The sequence below is a fragment of the Psammomys obesus genome, unplaced genomic scaffold (genome assembly GCF_907164565.1).
Source record: "Psammomys obesus unplaced genomic scaffold, mPsaObe1.curated_primary_1811, whole genome shotgun sequence".
Classification (NCBI taxonomy): Eukaryota; Metazoa; Chordata; class Mammalia; order Rodentia; family Muridae; genus Psammomys; species Psammomys obesus.
Window position 1 is genome coordinate 2,466,083 of NW_026596034.1, and position 16,825 is coordinate 2,482,907.

Genomic DNA, 16,825 nt, shown 5'->3' on the forward strand with positions numbered 1-16,825 from the left:
TGCTGGGGCTTTTGTTACATGGACTAGAATCAGTGCTTGTGTGGCTGAAGTCTGAAATTCTAGGCTTGGGGGTCCATGGCCTCCTGGGATTTTATTTGTTGGCTTGTTTTCTTTTTTCTTGAGTTCTGAGGATCAAATCTGGCCCTCAGTATGCTAGGTAAGTCTATATGGCTTACTTAGCTGCACACACCCTGACCCTTTATTCACTTTAGACGTTGTTTCTCTCTGGCTCTAGCCTGTGATAAGTGCCTTTAACTCTAACTCATGAGGTTTTTTTGTTTTTGTTTTTTTGTTTGTTTGTTTTTGCTACTTGAGCAGTGGTTGTTATTGTCCTATCCTGTGGGCTCTTTGTCTGCTGACCTCACAGGCTCTTGTTTTGAAGTTGAGTGTTTGTTTCCCAAAGCCTTTCAAATAAACAGTGCATTAATCTCCCACTGGAGTTCATGAGGAAATAGGCCTAGAGACAGGAAGTGGTCACCATGCTTTCCAGACTGCTGGGATTCTTGAAGCAAGGAATTGAACCTGAGATAGACTCTATGCACACATGCAAAAAGGAAGGTCTCCCTGCAGAAGATGTTGGTTTACTAAGCCAGTGACCTATCGCCACTTTACCAACACCTCCCTGGATTCCCATGACTTGTTTTCTTAAGAAATCTATAAAAGCTGGGCGTGGTGGTGCACACTTTTAGTCCCAGCACTGGGGTGGCAGAGGCAGGTGGGTCACTGTGAGTTCGAGGCCAGTCTGGTCTACAAAATGAGTTCAGAACAGCCAAGGCTACACAGAGAAACCCTGTGTAGCCCTTTTTTTTTTTTTGTTTAGAAAAACAAAAACAAATAAACAAACAAAAAAACAAGAGAAAGAAAGAGAAAGGAAGGAAGGAAGGAAGGAAGGAAGAAAGAAAAGAAAGAAAGAAAGAAAGAAAGAAAGAAAAAAAGAAAGAAAGAAAGAAAGAAAGAAAGAAAGAAAGAAAGAAAGAAAGAAGAAATCTATGAGTATGTACCCGCTTAGCTTGAAGATAGGTGAAAGTACCACCTGGCAGCTCCTGGAGCCATTTCAGCAGCCTCCTATTTAGGAGTCTGCCCAGTCCTGTGTGGGCAACTGATGAATACTGATAAAGTATTAAATGAGAGTCTAAATGAGAACATCAGGGTGAGGTCCAAATAATCCCAGGGCAGTACCAGCTTGGATACTGTTTTAGAAAGCGTTTGCTTGGTTGTTGGTTGGTTGTGTGTTCTGACACAGGACCTCACAATGAAGCCCAGGCTGGCCTTAACTCATGGCGGTCCTTCTGCCCAGGCCACCCATGTGCTAGGATTATGCATGTTTTGCTCTGTACCTGCCAGGTGTGCAGTCTTTGACCACGTGCCATGCGTCAGCTGTCAAGAACTTGAAGACAGTCTGTATTTCTTACTGCCTGTAGCACCCCTCACATTCCAGCTAAGAAAAGAGGATCAGGGAAGTGAAGATTCTTGACAGAGTTGCACCGGAAGCAGGCCGCAGGGCCACTGGTGGAAAGCTGGGGTTGGAGCTCATCAGGCCTGTCTGCTCATCGCCTTGAAGGATGAGAAGCAGCAGGAACCCTGTAGATCAGTAGTTCTTGACCCCTTTGTGGGTGTGTCGAATGACCCTTTCAGAGGGGTCTCCTAAAACTGTTGGAAAACACAGATACTTACATTCATAACGGTAGCAAAGTTATAGTTATGAAGTAGCAACAAAAATAATTTTATGGTTGGCGGTCACCACAACAGGAGGAAGTGTATTAAAGGGTCACAGAGCTAGGAGGTTGAGAACCACTGTTGGAGATGTTGCTTTTTGTTGCAGACGATCCTGAAGCTCCTGGTCTCTGGGGGTGGCAGGTCGCGGACAGGGGTGATGATCCCCATCCCACAGTATCCCCTGTACTCTGCCGTCATCTCCGAGCTCGACGCTGTCCAGGTGAACTACTATCTAGATGAGGAAAACTGCTGGGCTTTGAATGTGGATGAGCTACGGCGGGCAGTGCAACAAGCCAAAGACCACTGTGACCCCAAAGTTCTCTGCATTATCAACCCCGGAAACCCCACAGGTCTGCACTTGACTCTCTTACCATTTTCTCAAGGGCTTGGTGTGGCTGGTGTGCGGACACTTTACTAAAAATTTAAGTAACGAAAGGTCCTCTCTGTCCCAGTTTCCCAATTCACTCCAGACTTGCTAAGAGCTATGAAACTCGGGTCAGGCCACCTCAGGAGATGAGAAGCAGGCATTTAAAAATTTTTTTATATATTTACTTTTTGAGTAGGGTTGTGCTACTAACAGGACCTGTTCTTTTTCATATTTAACCTCCATTTGTAAAGAGTCATCTCTTTGAGGTTATTCATTCAAAGTATCATCGTTTAGCCTGAGGCTCAGTTTACATTCACTACATCTTATTTCTCTCAACTGGTTTCAGAATACTGGTGTGTAGAGTTCGGATGTTCCTTTGAGAAGAAAATGCCATATTAAAAAAAAAAATCAAACAAAAAAGCCTGTTTCTAGAAGTTGAAAAGCACCCAAATCTTGAATATTTTTCTTAAAAAGAAAAAAAAAGTATACAGTCCTGCCTGTTCTGACCCCTGAGCTGCTGGTTCATGTGTCTCCAGGGCTCTTTGAATCAGAGAACAAGAACTCTTCTCTCCTTTGTTGAGCTAAGTTGAATTGGGGCCAAAATACATTAGACTTGTTTGTGGAATCTGCTTCTCTGAAACGTGAAATGATGCTTCAATAGCTGCAAACAACCCCATTTAGTCCCCGAAAGCAGCAGAGGTGGGGCTGCAGACACTGGGTGGTGTGTTCCAGTGCCTTGGTAGGGGGTGGCACGAAGGTCCGACCCATGACGCAGTTCAGGGAAATAACACGGAGCTGTGCTCATCAGTACCACAGAGCAAGCTTTGAAAACCTCTCCGGCCAGTCCAGATGGCAGTGTTTTGAAGAGCCGGTGAGAACTACTTCTTCAGGATACTGGTTCCTAAACTTTTAGCTTGTTAAAGTACAGAATGTGGGCTCCACTCACTAACACTTTAATGCCTGGGCTAGGGCTGGGGAATTGGCAGGTCTGTTCAGCCCGAGATGACACTCTGCTGATTCCAGGGCCACACTTGGAACAGCAAGTCCCTTGGCATTTGTCTGCTGAGTCGGCTGTCGAGTCAGTACTTTTTGTTTGTGTCTTTGGAAACTGTGTTCCTGTCTGGTCTAGTACTTGCTCTGTCATCCAGGCAGGCCTCAGAGTCACAGCAGTCCTCCTGCAGGCCCTGAGTGCTGGGGTTGCAGGCATAGGCCACTGGCCTATTGAGTGAGGGATTTCTGCTCAGGTATTTCTGTAAGTCATTTAACCAGCAGTCTGTACCTCCACCAAAGACTTTCCTGTTCTAAGTAAAGAGAAACTTGAATGTATATTATTATAAATAATATTCTCCCTCCCCCTTCCTCTCACTGTTTGAGATAGGGTCCACTATATATCTCTGGTTGTCCTGGAGCTCACTATAGAGACCAGGCTGGCCTTGAACTCACAGATACCTATCTGCCTCTGCCTCCCGAGTGCTGAAAGTAAAGTCATGTGCCACCACACCCAGCCTTATAAGCAATTCTTATGAAGGGTAACTTATGAGTGGGCACCATCTGCCCTTGCTTTTTGGGGTCTTAATGGCTGGAACTCAGTCAGCTGCTAGAAGAGGGGTGGTAGGAAATGGAAACTTTCCAAACGCACATTGTAACCAGCTTGGTTAAAAACTGTCAAAGTGGCTTGAGATGTTAAGCCAGGGTACTTTGGGTTTCAAGACAGAAACCCAGATCAAAACTGAAAGGCCATATGGTAGAACTGTAAAGCCTGGGAATAAAGCAGTAACCTGATTCAGTGTTATTGTGGGAAGGACCTCAGATCATTGCTCAGCTCCGCTGTCCCCTGAGTTGGAGTCCTTCTCAGAATCTGTCCTTGGAGGGCCTTCAGCAACTCCAGCCATTGCTCCTCAGATGAAACCTGAGGATCCATCTTCTGTGATTTTACTGATAGTCCTAGGTTACTTACTGGCCCATCTCAGAAACAGTCAGATCACTAGGTCTCTGATAAGACAGCTCTTTTGTTTATTCATGTAGAAGTCCTGTTTAGGATGGCCTTGAACTTGTAACCCTCCTGCTTCAGTATACCAAGTGCTTGGATTAGAGGTGTGTATCACTCTACCTGGCACTTATGCCAGGGCCATTTCTCTTTATCTTCTGCTGGGGTGTCCTCACAGGGCAGCTGTGGTGTGTTACAGGAGAGGAGGTGTAATCACAGATGTTCCTGTCAGTTTGTGGGGCATTCCTTAGGCCTGTCTTCTGGTGCGGTATACTTAGGGACCTCTTTCCAGCTTTTTGGGCCTGTATCAAAGCTGTGACTTATGTCTCCCTAAACTGGGCATAGTCCAGCCCCTATAAAACCAGATATGATTTCTCTTATTCTTTACAACGGGTCATGTTTGTCCCTTTGGTGTCTCCATGGCTGTGCTGTTTGTGATTGCTGAGTCCCAGGCCCTGGAGAAACACAAGCTTTTCTTTTTGTTCAAGTGTGCATTATGTATATCAGTGGAATTTTTGTACCCATTTGATCTCATTTCCTCCACCAGGCTGAAGCCCTTTCAGGGCTCTGGTTTTCACATTAGTATTTTGTGAACATGTTTTTGTATATTCTAGTGCTCATGTCTCTGCTTATATTCCAGTATGATGTAGTTAGATTGCAAGTCCTCACAAAGGGTTTGCAGGCAGGGTGTACCTACAAACAGGCTCTGTCTGTGACAGCAGTGCTGACTCTGTGGAGAAGCCAGGGCCTGCCACTCTGCTGGAGATGAAGAGCCCTGAGCTTGCTTCTCATGAAGCCTGGCTGGCGCTTGACAGCCAAAGAAACTTCAGCCCCTCACTTAAGAAATTGGCTCGTTGCTTAAATAGTGTAAGGTGAAAATACTGGCTGACTCCTTTTAAGATACATTTCTATATTTTTATAAACATTTTTATACCATTCTATAGATAAATATATAGACATTTTTCCTTTTAGCCAAAAGGTAACATTCTACATGCTTTTTTGCATTATGATATCTGTACATGCAGAAATAATACATGTGTGTATGTTTATGTTTGTGCACATATGCATAACAGACACAGATGCTGTACACACAGTAAAGAAATCAGCAAGCCCACTGAGCACACCAGAGATCCCTGGTGTCACACTGCAAGTGTGTGTGTGTATGTAGGGGAGATTCAGGAGAAAGTTTTACTCCCACCTTCTTCCTCTTTGCTGTCTGCTCAGCAGTATGCCTGTAGGCTGCTGACTTACCATCTTGCCGTTTGCACCCGTTCTCTGACATGGTTGGTGGGTGTCTTCCCTTCTGGTGTTGAGGCGAGTCCTGAAGGAAGCCAAGGAGAGCTACAGCATGCTCTCTCAGGGTCCCTAGCGGTGCCACTTCTCTCTGCAGTAGCCACTGACCAGCCTGGCTCCTTCATTCGGTGTTCTGCAAGTACTGATGTTAGCGCTTGCCGGCTTCAGGGTGAGCTGGGATGAGCCTGTCACTCACTTGTGGGTGTGTGCATCTGCCTTCCTGGGAAGACACCCACAAATTTTCTTCAGTAACTCCAGCTCAGTTACCATATCAACCAGCACAATTTTCTTCATTGTTTGCTGCTGGGGAACTGATGAGATCAACCCCAGTTCTCTTCCTGCTTGCTATGACACCTCCGTGCCTTTCCGTCCTTCAGAAGAGACAAACATCATGCACATATGTGCACACCCCAATCACAGGAATAATGGAAAAGTTAGATGTGAAATGCTGTTCCTTCCCCACCCCTGACCTCATTGAATTAGACAGGAGTGGAGCCTATAGGCTTGGCTGGAGCTTTGTCTCGAGACAGGCAGAGCAAGTAGGAGGGTGTTTGTTCTGGGATCTTCAGGGAACACAGGACACCCAAGTGATTTGGGTGGGAGTATTACTTGGGGACAACTTACGTAGCATTACAACCTACATTTTGGTTTTTTTGGGGATTTTATAGGCCAGGTACAAAGCAGAAAGTGCATAGAAGATGTGATTCACTTTGCCTGGGAAGAGAAGCTTTTTCTCCTGGCTGATGAGGTAAGAGCAGTCCCAGAGATGGGTGGGGTAAGTCGAGAGAGGGAGGGGTGAGCCCTCTCTTGGAGGGGAGGATCCACCTCAATTGTTTTCTAGCCAGAGAGAATTGTCTAGCAGAGTGATTCTGAGCGAGCAACGGTGAGGGTGTTCATTCTTAACGTATGAATTTGGGACATAAATGATCTCTCTGTTGGTTTGGATTTCAGTTGTATTGTAAACACACACACATTCTCCATATATATGGAGAGAGACAGAGACAGAGGGACAGTGAGAGACAGACTTTGCTGTATAACTCAGGCGGCTCTAGAACTCACTGTACATACAGCCCAGGCTGGCTTTAAACTCATAGCCACCCTCCTGCTTCAGTCTTCTAGTGTTGAGAATACAGGTGTCAGCCACCACCCCCAGCTAACTTTCAGAATCTTAAAAGACATTACTTTAAACTTGGAGAATGGTGATGATGGTGTCACAGGTATATACGGCTGAAGGCTGGACTCAATCTGTGTCTTCCAGATCCTTCTCCTTTCATCTCTGTGTATCGGCCTTGAACGTAGACTATCACCCCAGCCTGAAAAGCAGCTTTTCATCCTTGTAGTTCCAGCCGCAATTAATTGAACCAATTGCTGTAGCCTGGGGTTGTGATAGGCAAACTGAGCAGGCCCAGGCCAGGTGCACGTTCTGTGCCCAGCCAGGGAGGGCTGTGCCCAAGGGAGATCCATGGGCTCCTTTCCAAGATGGGGTGTAGCTGTGGGGGATGGCTGAGGCCCCTCCTCAGGTGCAGCTTCCATCTTGGTAATTCTTATCTCCCCTCGCATTCACTGTCCAGTCATTTCCGAGTCCATAGGAATCTCAGGTTTATAGCTGTAACTTCTTGAACCCCAGTCATGAGGCTAGGCTTCCCACAGTTCTTTGCCTGCTTTGGAAGAAGGAAACTGAAGCTCCATCATATTCCATTGTCACTTTCCCTTCATTTTCGCATGTTTTCTGGTTAGCAATAGTTTCTAGAATGCTACCTTCTTTTTTCCTTAAGCACCCTACTCCATTACCACATTTAAATTGCCATAATTAATCATGGCTCTAAAAACCTTACTTTCTAAAACAAAGAGGCAGCAGAGAGACCTGGGGATTACCTCTGACAGTGTACCGACTACCTACCCCATTGGTCTGGGAGGAGGCCAGGGCCTCTGCTGTTGGAGGCCTGGCTCTCCCACTGATCTAGACAGCCCACCTCCCTGATTGTGGAGCAGGCAGGGTGGGGCTTCCAGGCTGTCAGTGCTAGATCTGGAGACAGGGAAGGGCGAAGCACGCATGGGTTCTGCTCTGAGAAAAAGAGCAGAGACAAAGGCAAACAATCCCAAACCTGGCAAGTGGCATTAAGGTCACCCAATGGAGGTCACCCTAAAAGCAGAGAGAGCGGAGGACAGGAAACTGCTGCCACTAGGGGAATGAGTAATGCGTTAGGGTGGGAGCTGCTGGTGTCACCACTGGCCTGGTGTGTTCAGGCAGGCAGGCTAGAAACTGGGGAGGGTAAATGTCAAAGATGTCAGAGAAGCTCCTAAGCTGTTTTAAGATAGGCATCCAGTCTGGGGTGTTTCCCTTGCTTGTTCGGGAAGTTCCTTCAGGCACATTCTGGCTTATCTGTGGAAACAGCGATGGAAGCGGGGCTGCCTGGTTTGTTCCAGGTCGGACTTGTGCCCTACACCTGACTACAGGTTAACTCTGTACCTACGCACCCCTCATAAGTGTAGACCCTTGACTGCTCTTCAGCCGTAGCCTTTATTTGTTCAAGCCTTGCAGAGGGACTCATTGTAGCGGTCATGTTTCACCTGCAGGTGTACCAGGACAATGTGTACTCTCCGGACTGTAGATTCCACTCCTTTAAGAAAGTGCTCTACCAGATGGGGCAGGAGTACTCCAGCAACGTGGAGCTCGCCTCCTTCCACTCTACCTCCAAGGGCTACATGGGCGAGTATGTCAGCCTCTACTCCTCCTCTGCCATTGGCGGGTGTGCTTGGCCCCAGCTCTGCTTCTCTGCGTGGCCCTGGTCCACTCACATGGTTAGAAAGCAGCCCTTGTCCTTTACTGCAAGAATAGGAGGAGCCAGGCTGCATCTCCCTGGTGAATCTAGGGTCATAAGAACTACCCTTATACAGAAGCTCAAGTGAAATGTGGCCATGTTCAAAAGAAACCAGACTGTGGGTGAATGATGGGAATGGAAACAGGTTCCCATAGCAGCCCTAAGTCTGGGTCTTCTGCTCTAACCTTGACTAAAGTCTGAGGGTTCTCTGAATTGGGTGGATGGGTACCAAGCTCTGCACCGGGGGGAGGTGGGGGGGTGGCATATGACTTGGGGTCCATATCTGTGACTTGTATTTTCTGAGCACTTACCCTGAGTTCAGGGCACTGAGGACCCTGGCATTCCAGAGCCACTGTGTTACTGAGGAATGAAGAACTAGGTAAAGGGGAAAGGCGCCTAGCTGCTGGAGAAATGAGGTCAGAGAAGAAGTAGAAATGCCAGGAGTTGGGACTGGAGTTGGAGGAAGAGAGACATCTGGGAGAACAACACTCTAAGCCGCAGGAATGGCGTATGAAGTCCAAAGAGTGATTTTGGCTAGGTCAAGAGAGCTGTCTCCATAGATTGTTCTTGGCTTAATTTGATATAGATTAGTGTATGAGTTAGGTTTCAGAATAAGCAGCTATAACAAAATGGCCCTAAAATAGAGGCTCAAAAAGGGTGAAAATGTATCTGTTTTTGACATAATGGTTCAAAGATACTAGGAAGGCAAGGCTGTGCTCCTGGAGGTCATTCAAGAACTGCGCCCTGTGAGTATGCTTCCTCAATATGTAGTGTCCATCTCTAGGATGGGAACCATCTCCACTTCCCAGGAGACAGGAAGGGAAAAGAAGAAAGAACGAACTTGATTTTCCTTGTAGGGAAGTTGCTTTGTAGTATCAGCTGTTTACTCCCACTGCTAAGAACTCAGCCGCAGCTGCCTTTGGTGCTGAGGCCGTTAGAGAATCTGGTGTCCAAACTGCATTTGCAAGGTCTTCCCGTAACTGGCGGGTATGTTCCCTCTCCTCAACTCTCCAGGTGTGGCTACAGAGGGGGCTACATGGAGGTGATCAATTTGCACCCTGAGATCAAAGGCCAGCTGGTGAAGCTACTCTCAGTTCGTCTCTGCCCACCAGTGTCCGGACAGGCCGCGATGGACATCGTTGTGAATCCCCCAGTACCAGGAGAGGAGTCCTTTGAGCAGTTCAGCAGGGTGAGTCTGCTTGACCCATCCACACCAGGGTTATGGTGTGCCTGTGTGTGACCATCCCTGTCCGTCCTTCAGAGGGCACACATGATGTCTCTTGGTGGCTGAGCCAGCCTGTTGTGTTAAGTCTAAAGACGCATCAGAGTGTGTTTGGAAGTGGAAAGACTTTCTGTGTGGGTGAATGGACTCCCTCTTTCTCACTTGTGAGCATCAGGAGGAATGGGGATCCCAGAAGGAGAGTCCCACGTCTTGCAGAGATTTTTGTTAGAAACCTGAAAAGAAGGGCAGGTAGCTAGGTGCCGCAGCATTGATTTAAAGAACAACAAAACCCTTTTAGATTGTAGAATCTAAAGGTCAGTTCCCAGATGGGATAGGTTCATCTCTTTCTCTTTCGGGGTGGGGGGCCGTGTAGGGGGAGATTTGCTTGTTTGTTTTTTGGGGCACAGGGTTTCATTTCATAGCCCAAACTGTTTTTGAACTCAAGATCCTCCTGCTTCAACCTACTAATGGCTAGGATTACAGGCATACCCACCATACTCTCTTCTCTCTTCCCCTTCTCCTTTGCCCTTCTTCCTCTTTTTCTGTAGTAAAATACCAACAACTAAACTTTTTTTCTTGTTAAATATATAGTTCTATCTTGCTGTAGTGAATGCCTTTAATCTTAGTACTCAGGAGGCAGAGGCAGGAGGACCTCTGTGAGTTTGAGGCCAGCCTGGTCTATATAGTGAGTTTCATGACAGCAGAGCTATATAGAAAGACCCTGTATAAATAGACAAAGACAGTTTTGTTTCATTAAGGAAAGACATTCAAATTGTTATGTAACCATCTCCCATCTGTCTCAAGAACTTTTCCATCATCCCCAACTGAAACATTAGACCTAATAATAAATACGTAGATCTCCATTTCCTGTCTCCGTGAATCCCCCTAAGGTATATAGGCATAGGTGGGATTATACAATGTTTTTTCTTCTGTGACTGGCTTGTTCCACTTGGCACAGGGTCCATCCCTGTGGAGGCCTGCCCAGAACAGCAGACGTCTGTGCAGGTCTGAAGAGGGTTGTGTGTCATTGCCTGGATATACCATGTTCTGTTTACTTGCCATCTTCGGGCCTTACCTTGTTATCTCTCTTGTACAATAGTACTTGCAGAAATCCTGATTGAGTCTATTCCAGCTTTGAATGCTGGCCCAGCTCTGGGATGGTTGCTGACTCTGTCTGGGTCTGTATCCATGTACACCACACTGGCAGAGAATGCAAAGGGATAGTCCATACATAACATGATGGGGCTGGTCTCCAGGGGGACCCGTGCCACTCAGAGTGTTTCTAGGCTATTCCAGCAAGGGCCGTTCAGAATGATGGATGAAAAAATCCCACAGAAAGACCTACCCATCCATCCGTGTCCAAACCCTTCCCCTGCTCCATTTACAGTGCTTGTCACCCGCTGCCCATCTTCTGTCAGTCTGTTCTGTGTGTTGAAGAACAGCACTTTGTAGCCTTATCCAGGATCGTTGATACCTGTGCTTTCTGTCATCATCAGGAAAAAGAATTCGTCCTCGGTAATCTGGCCAAAAAAGCGAAGCTGACAGAAGATCTGTTTAACCAAGTCCCGGGGATTCAGTGCAACCCCTTGCAAGGAGCTATGTATGCTTTTCCTCGGATTCTCATTCCTACCAAGGCTGTGGAGGCAGCTCAGGTTAGAGTGGAGGGCTGGCTGTCTTCCTGGATTCACTTGAGCTGTCTGGGTCATGGCCTTTTGCTTTGGCAAGCCCTGGTGCTGATGTTAGGGGTTTTGATCCCTGTGGGCCTCCTGGACAGATGCAGTTTACTTTGTGACAGCTTCTTAGAGTCCCAACTGCAGCAGAGTGTGGTGGTGATGGAGCAAGTAGGAGGCCAACCCCAAGCGAGAGTCCAGAGTGGACCACATCACTGCTCTTGGAGTGGAGACATAGAGCTTGCAGAAGATCTGGGTCTGGCTTCCATCACCTCTGTGCTGGCTGACAGTCATCCATAACTCCAGTTCTAGGATAGCCAATACCCTCTTCTGATTTCTGAGGACCCCAGGCATTCACATAGCATACGTGCAAGTGAAACACCCATACACATAAAAGAATTAAATCTAAAAAGTATTAAAACCAGACATGCTGGCTCTGAAGGGCAGGACCCAAATGGGGTGTGATACTGGTGCTGGAGAAGCAATGAGAGTCCTCACTACCCCCAGCCACCGCGCCCTGCAGCCAGTGCCTGTTGAGCAGCTACCGGGATGGGGACGGGACATGCTGGAACCCTTGAATGAAGATCAGGAGTGCCACAGCCTCTGCCTGTCTAACAGTAGCCTCAGATGTCTGGGTCCCTGAACCAGCTTCCTGGCCATGACAGGAAAAGGAGAAGGAAGGGTTCTGCCACAGAAAATTCTGCATTCTGGTTCTATGGAGCCTTAATGCCTCCCACCCTCAATGGGGTCTTATTTTGTAGCCCAGGTGGACCCCACTATGTATTTCAGGCTGGGCCTGAATTCAAGGCACTCTTCTTGTTTAAGTTTCTCAAGTCCTAGGATTATAAGTATGAGCCAAAACCAGCTCTGGCTTTGGTTTTGGCTTTTGATGTGTATCGGTCTAGTGTAAAGCCAGACATGAATCTCAAATTCTGTCCTCCTCCCACAGTCCCATAAAATGGCTCCAGACATGTTTTACTGCATGAAGCTCCTAGAGGAGACAGGCATCTGTGTCGTGCCTGGCAGTGGCTTTGGGCAGCGAGAAGGCACTTACCACTTCAGGTATGATGTTTACTGTGGGGGTGGGGGTGCTGGTCCTCACATTGTCCTGGGAAACTTAGATTCCTGCTTTAGAGACTGAGGGTATGAGACTATTCTCCTTGACTGGATCCCATCATGGCAAGCTGAGACTCTGTCAGAAACAAGGAAAACTGGGGCGCTTTGCAGCTGTCCCTCTATGTATTCCTGGACTGGCCTGCTTCTCAGCTGCCTTCTGTCCCTTTTACACTCCATGCCTCTGGATGCACAGAACAAAGCTAGTGCCTTAGTTAGATTTCTGTTACTATCATAAGCACCATGACAAAAAGCAGCTTGGAGAGGAAAGTCTCTATTTGGCTCACAGGTTACAGTCCATCATCAGAGAAAGCCAAGGCAGGAACCTGGAGGCAGGACCTGAGACAGACTACAGAGGAACACTGCTTACTGGCTTCTGTCCATGGTGGCTTGCTCAGCCTGCTTTCTTATATATTCAAGACATCGGCCTAGGGAGGTCTTTTCACATCAATTGTTAATCCAGAAAAAGCGCCCACAGACTTGCCAACCGAATGGATGGAGTTGTTTTCTCAAGTGAAGTTCTTCCCAACTGACCCTAGCTGTGTCAAGTTGACAGAGAAGCCAACCAGGAGAGCCAGGCATAGAACGCCTGTTCACAGAACGCCTGTTCACAGAACACGTGTTCTGTAGCTCCTGTGCCACAGGCCATGACCCTGGGCCCCAAAGCCTGTTAAGGTACTGCACTGACACAGATTAGGTCCACATACAGAGAGGCTGTTCACAGCTCTGTGCAGATGGGCACACAGATTCCCATAGCTGATCCTCACCGAGGCCGCTCTAGTCAGAATACGATCATCTCTTCACAGCTCCTATGGCAGCGTCTCTCGTAGCAGATGCTAAAGAAAGAACTGTCATGAGTTGCTAGCACCTAGAGCCAGGTCTTTGCTCAGAGATACAGGTGGTGTTATAAAAGAGACTATCTCCTACATGGCCTTTTTATCCTTGGCCAGGTCTTCTGCTATGATTCATGATCCATCCAAAATGGAGAGCTGGGATTACAGTATAGCTTAGGATCATAGGATGAGTGTGAAGTCCTGGGTTCCTTGCCCAGCAGACCACCAAAAGTTGTTGAGTTGGGAAAATGTTGTCAGGACTGGAGGGAGAAAGGTTAGTTTTGTGGCAACTGGAAATATCTTTGAAGTGAAAGTTGTGATTTGTGGCTGGCTTACTGTCAGAAACTGAACACCAGGACACACTTCTATATCTGTGCATGCACGCATGCACACACACATACACACAGAGTGAAATGTTCAATTTTCGAAAGACTAGGAATCATGTTCTAGGATTACAGTGCATTTTGACCATTTGCCTAGCATGCACAAAGCCCTAAATTCGGTCCCTAGCACCACAAAAGAGGGGGGTAGAGTCATGTTCTAGAAAGTTCTCCATACTAGTCACAACGTGCTGCTGGAGCCACATTTTGCAGGGCATGCCTGTAGTTTAAGCACTTTAAGACGTTGAGGCAGAAGAATTACTGTGACCTCAAGGCCAACCTAAGCAGCAGGGTAAGTTCCAGAATAGCCAGTGCCATATGAAACCCTGCTTTATAAAAGAAGAAGGGGGTGGGAATAAGGCAGTGGCAGGCAGATCTCTGGGAGTTCATAGTCAGTCTGGTCTACATAGCAAGTTCTAGGACAGCTGGGGCTACATAGAGAGAACCTGCCTTAAACATACAAACAAATAACAACAATAAAACCATGGTGCTGGCCTTCTGCAATAGAGAAAAATATGTTTTGGTGACTCAAAATCCAGTTTATTGCTTTAGTAGACAGGTCGTACTGTGGTAAAAACGCCTGTGTCTAAACCACTATGGGGATAGGGGTCTACAGTCTCAGCTTCTTGGAGGCTGGGACAAGAGTGTTGCTCAACCTCAGGGTTTCACCACTCATCTGGGCAACACTGAGAATGGAAGGAAGGCTGGGGAGACAATAGCTTCACAATCATTAGGTGCTCTCAGGGCCTTGAACTCCCAAAGCAGATGAGGTAGGGCCATCTCTCCTTTCAGGGCTCACCCTCCCTGCCTCATCTCCACTCAGCAGTACAAGGAGTGTCATTGGATTCATCCTGTGAGCAGCCAGGCTGATGCTGTTCTCTTTCCTGACAGAATGACGATTCTCCCTCCAGTGGAGAAACTGAAGACAGTGCTCCACAAGGTGAAAGATTTTCACCTCAAGTTCCTGGAGAAGTATGCGTGAGGATGCCTCAGGAGCCTGAGGGAGACCTCCTCTTGGCTCTCCGTCCCAATACTACCTGGGTCTTCCTCATGGACTCTGCCTCAGACTGCACAACAGGTTACCAACCCTGTTCGTCATGATTTTTCCCAGGAGACTTCTTTCTTTGTGCCTTGATGTTGAAAGTTCTCTTCCGAGCAAGTGGGGCTTTTGCAATGTCGTGCAGGCCCTGTGTTCTTTAATGCAACCAGACTGAGTCAACTTGTTCAGCAGACATAGCTGGAATTCTCTGGATCACCTATCGCTGTTGTGTTTGGAGAGTTCCTTTGGGTTCTAAGCAGCCAGGGTACATTGAGATGAGATATTTCAGATCTGGAGAAACCAGCAGGTATTAGAAAATATGTGACTTAACATGGTAAGGACTGGAAATCCAGAAACTGACAGTGGGATCCATGAAATAAGGCCCTTAGCAGTGTGAAAATGTAGAGTTTTGAGAACAGTAAATCTGCAAGTGCAGTGAGGACTAGGAGAAAGCTTGTCATTCTGGTCTGGGGCTAGGCAGCTCTTCACGGACAAGAATATTGAAGCCAGTAGTAAGAGAGGGGTCACATCAGATACAAGGTTACTGAACACAGAGTTGGCGGGGGCCATGCCTAGGTTAGAGTTCCTGAGTGGAACTGGGTGTAAAGCAGGCTGCGAGTTCAACTTGTGTCTTCTGGACAGCATAGCCGCGTGATGGCCCCGCACACTGTGCTTTACACAAGCTTTTGCTGAGACCTTGGTATAAAAGGTCTCCTTAGACTTCAGGGGCATTGGGAAAAGCCCTGAAATGTCTTGGTTATGTGACGATTCTCTTTGCTGTGGATGGATCCATCCCACTGGTTAGTTAGAGGCAATTTCCTCCAGAAGGTTTGGCTGAGCCTTTCTTTATACTCATTGCCCTCTGCTGGTGGCAGCAAAGATAAGCAAATGCCCTGAATTAGGAGGTGATCCTTTAAAGATCTCACAGTTAAGCCCCTGCCAGTGTTTTTTTTAATTGTTTAAAACTAAATTTGGCTCATTTTGTAACTTTAATTGATTACAGTGCCTGGTACACGGCTGCCATGAAGGAGCACATGCCATCCGAGTCAGGGTGTTTTCACATCAGTTTCCGGCCTCACTCCTGACCTGTGGACAGTGTCCTATATCATTAGCTGTCCCTCCATGTCAGAGTAGCAGCCACCAACGAACTTTATTCCTTGAATTAGCACACCTGGGTGGGGCCATGAGCACTCCAAGTGAACAGGGGCTACAGGGAGCTCCAGGCCAGGTTCTCCTTCCCATCTTCCCTCTACTGTCTACTTTCTTCAGTGAGAAGTGAGGGAAGCTATGACTAGCTCAGCAGCCTGGTACCCAGTGAGTCAGGGGGAGCTTAAGAGGTTAGAGAGAGAAATGTGAGGGCTGCGTAGAAAGGCCGGAAACCAGCCTCCTACGCCATGATTCTACACTGCAGGGGGATGCAATTTTTAAAAAGAACTTCAATCTTTTAGCACTCAAGAGCATTATGTTACTGTGAAGGGAGTGAGTAGCCACATTTGTAACAAGATGGAACGTTCTGGAACTATTCCTTTAAAAGTTGAAAAGGTAGGGTGTGTGCTTGCTAGGCATATAAGCCAGATGTGCTCCAGAGTGCTGAGAGTCCCCGATGAAAGGTTAACAAGAAGCTAGTATATTTTTTATATTTTTGTAACAATTGCTTTTTTTCATGGTGGGTAGGTGGGTTAGTATTTATAGTCCTAACAAGTCCAATAATTTTTATAGGTGTCTTCAAATTATAAATAATCCTCCAAATTTTGCAATGTTTACATGTTTTTTTTAAAGACGACAATTATGCTTGATTTGCTTTTTAAATAAAAGTTTAGCTGTTCTAAGAGATTAACTTCAAATAGGAATGCTGGCTATAATAGTTTGGATTTTCTACAGATTCTATTCCCTTGCCCTTTTTCGTGCCGGTGTCACTCAAGAAAGTTGTTTGTCATTTGGGGATTCACTTAAGAGGCTACACCTTTGAGGTTTTTCTTCCTCCCAGTGCTCCAAGAGGCATGTGGGTCGTGCTGTGGAAGCCTGGGCCAGGCTGGACCTGGGCAGTCACACCTCAGAGATGACATTCATTTGGATGTAGGAGCAGGCACAGGTCTGCCTGCTTATTGCTGTTTTTCATCATCAGTTCTTCAGGCCTCCTCAACAGAGGTTCTTGATAATAGCTGTGCTGGAAAGTTCTGAACAATAAAATGTGTGCTCAGAATGGTGATTGATCAACTCTGTCAGTAAAATCTAAAGGGTGAATGGGGCTGAGTGTGGTGGCATGCACCTTAATCCCAACACTGGGGAGGCAGGGGCAGACAGTGTCTGTGAGTTTGAGTCCTGTCTGATCTACATAGTAAGCGCCTATCTCAAAACAAAATTAAAAACAACAAAATAGTAA

At 46.9% G+C, this 16,825-nt stretch overlaps 1 protein-coding gene across 6 annotated transcripts in view; it reads left to right on the plus strand.

The window, feature by feature from the left end:
- Positions 1–16,825, plus strand: part of Gpt2 (glutamic--pyruvic transaminase 2) — a 35,569-nt gene extending 18,744 nt beyond the window's left edge. For all 6 annotated transcript variants that reach the window (XM_055620811.1, XM_055620814.1, XM_055620812.1 and 3 more), the window contains 7 exons: positions 1,823–2,066; positions 6,032–6,111; positions 7,941–8,077; positions 9,200–9,374; positions 10,904–11,059; positions 12,027–12,139; positions 14,295–16,825. In XM_055620811.1, coding sequence (XP_055476786.1) covers positions 1,823–2,066; positions 6,032–6,111; positions 7,941–8,077; positions 9,200–9,374; positions 10,904–11,059; positions 12,027–12,139; positions 14,295–14,385 — 996 coding nt within the window. In that variant the 3' untranslated portion in view covers positions 14,386–16,825. The remainder of the gene's footprint in view (positions 1–1,822; positions 2,067–6,031; positions 6,112–7,940; positions 8,078–9,199; positions 9,375–10,903; positions 11,060–12,026; positions 12,140–14,294) is intronic.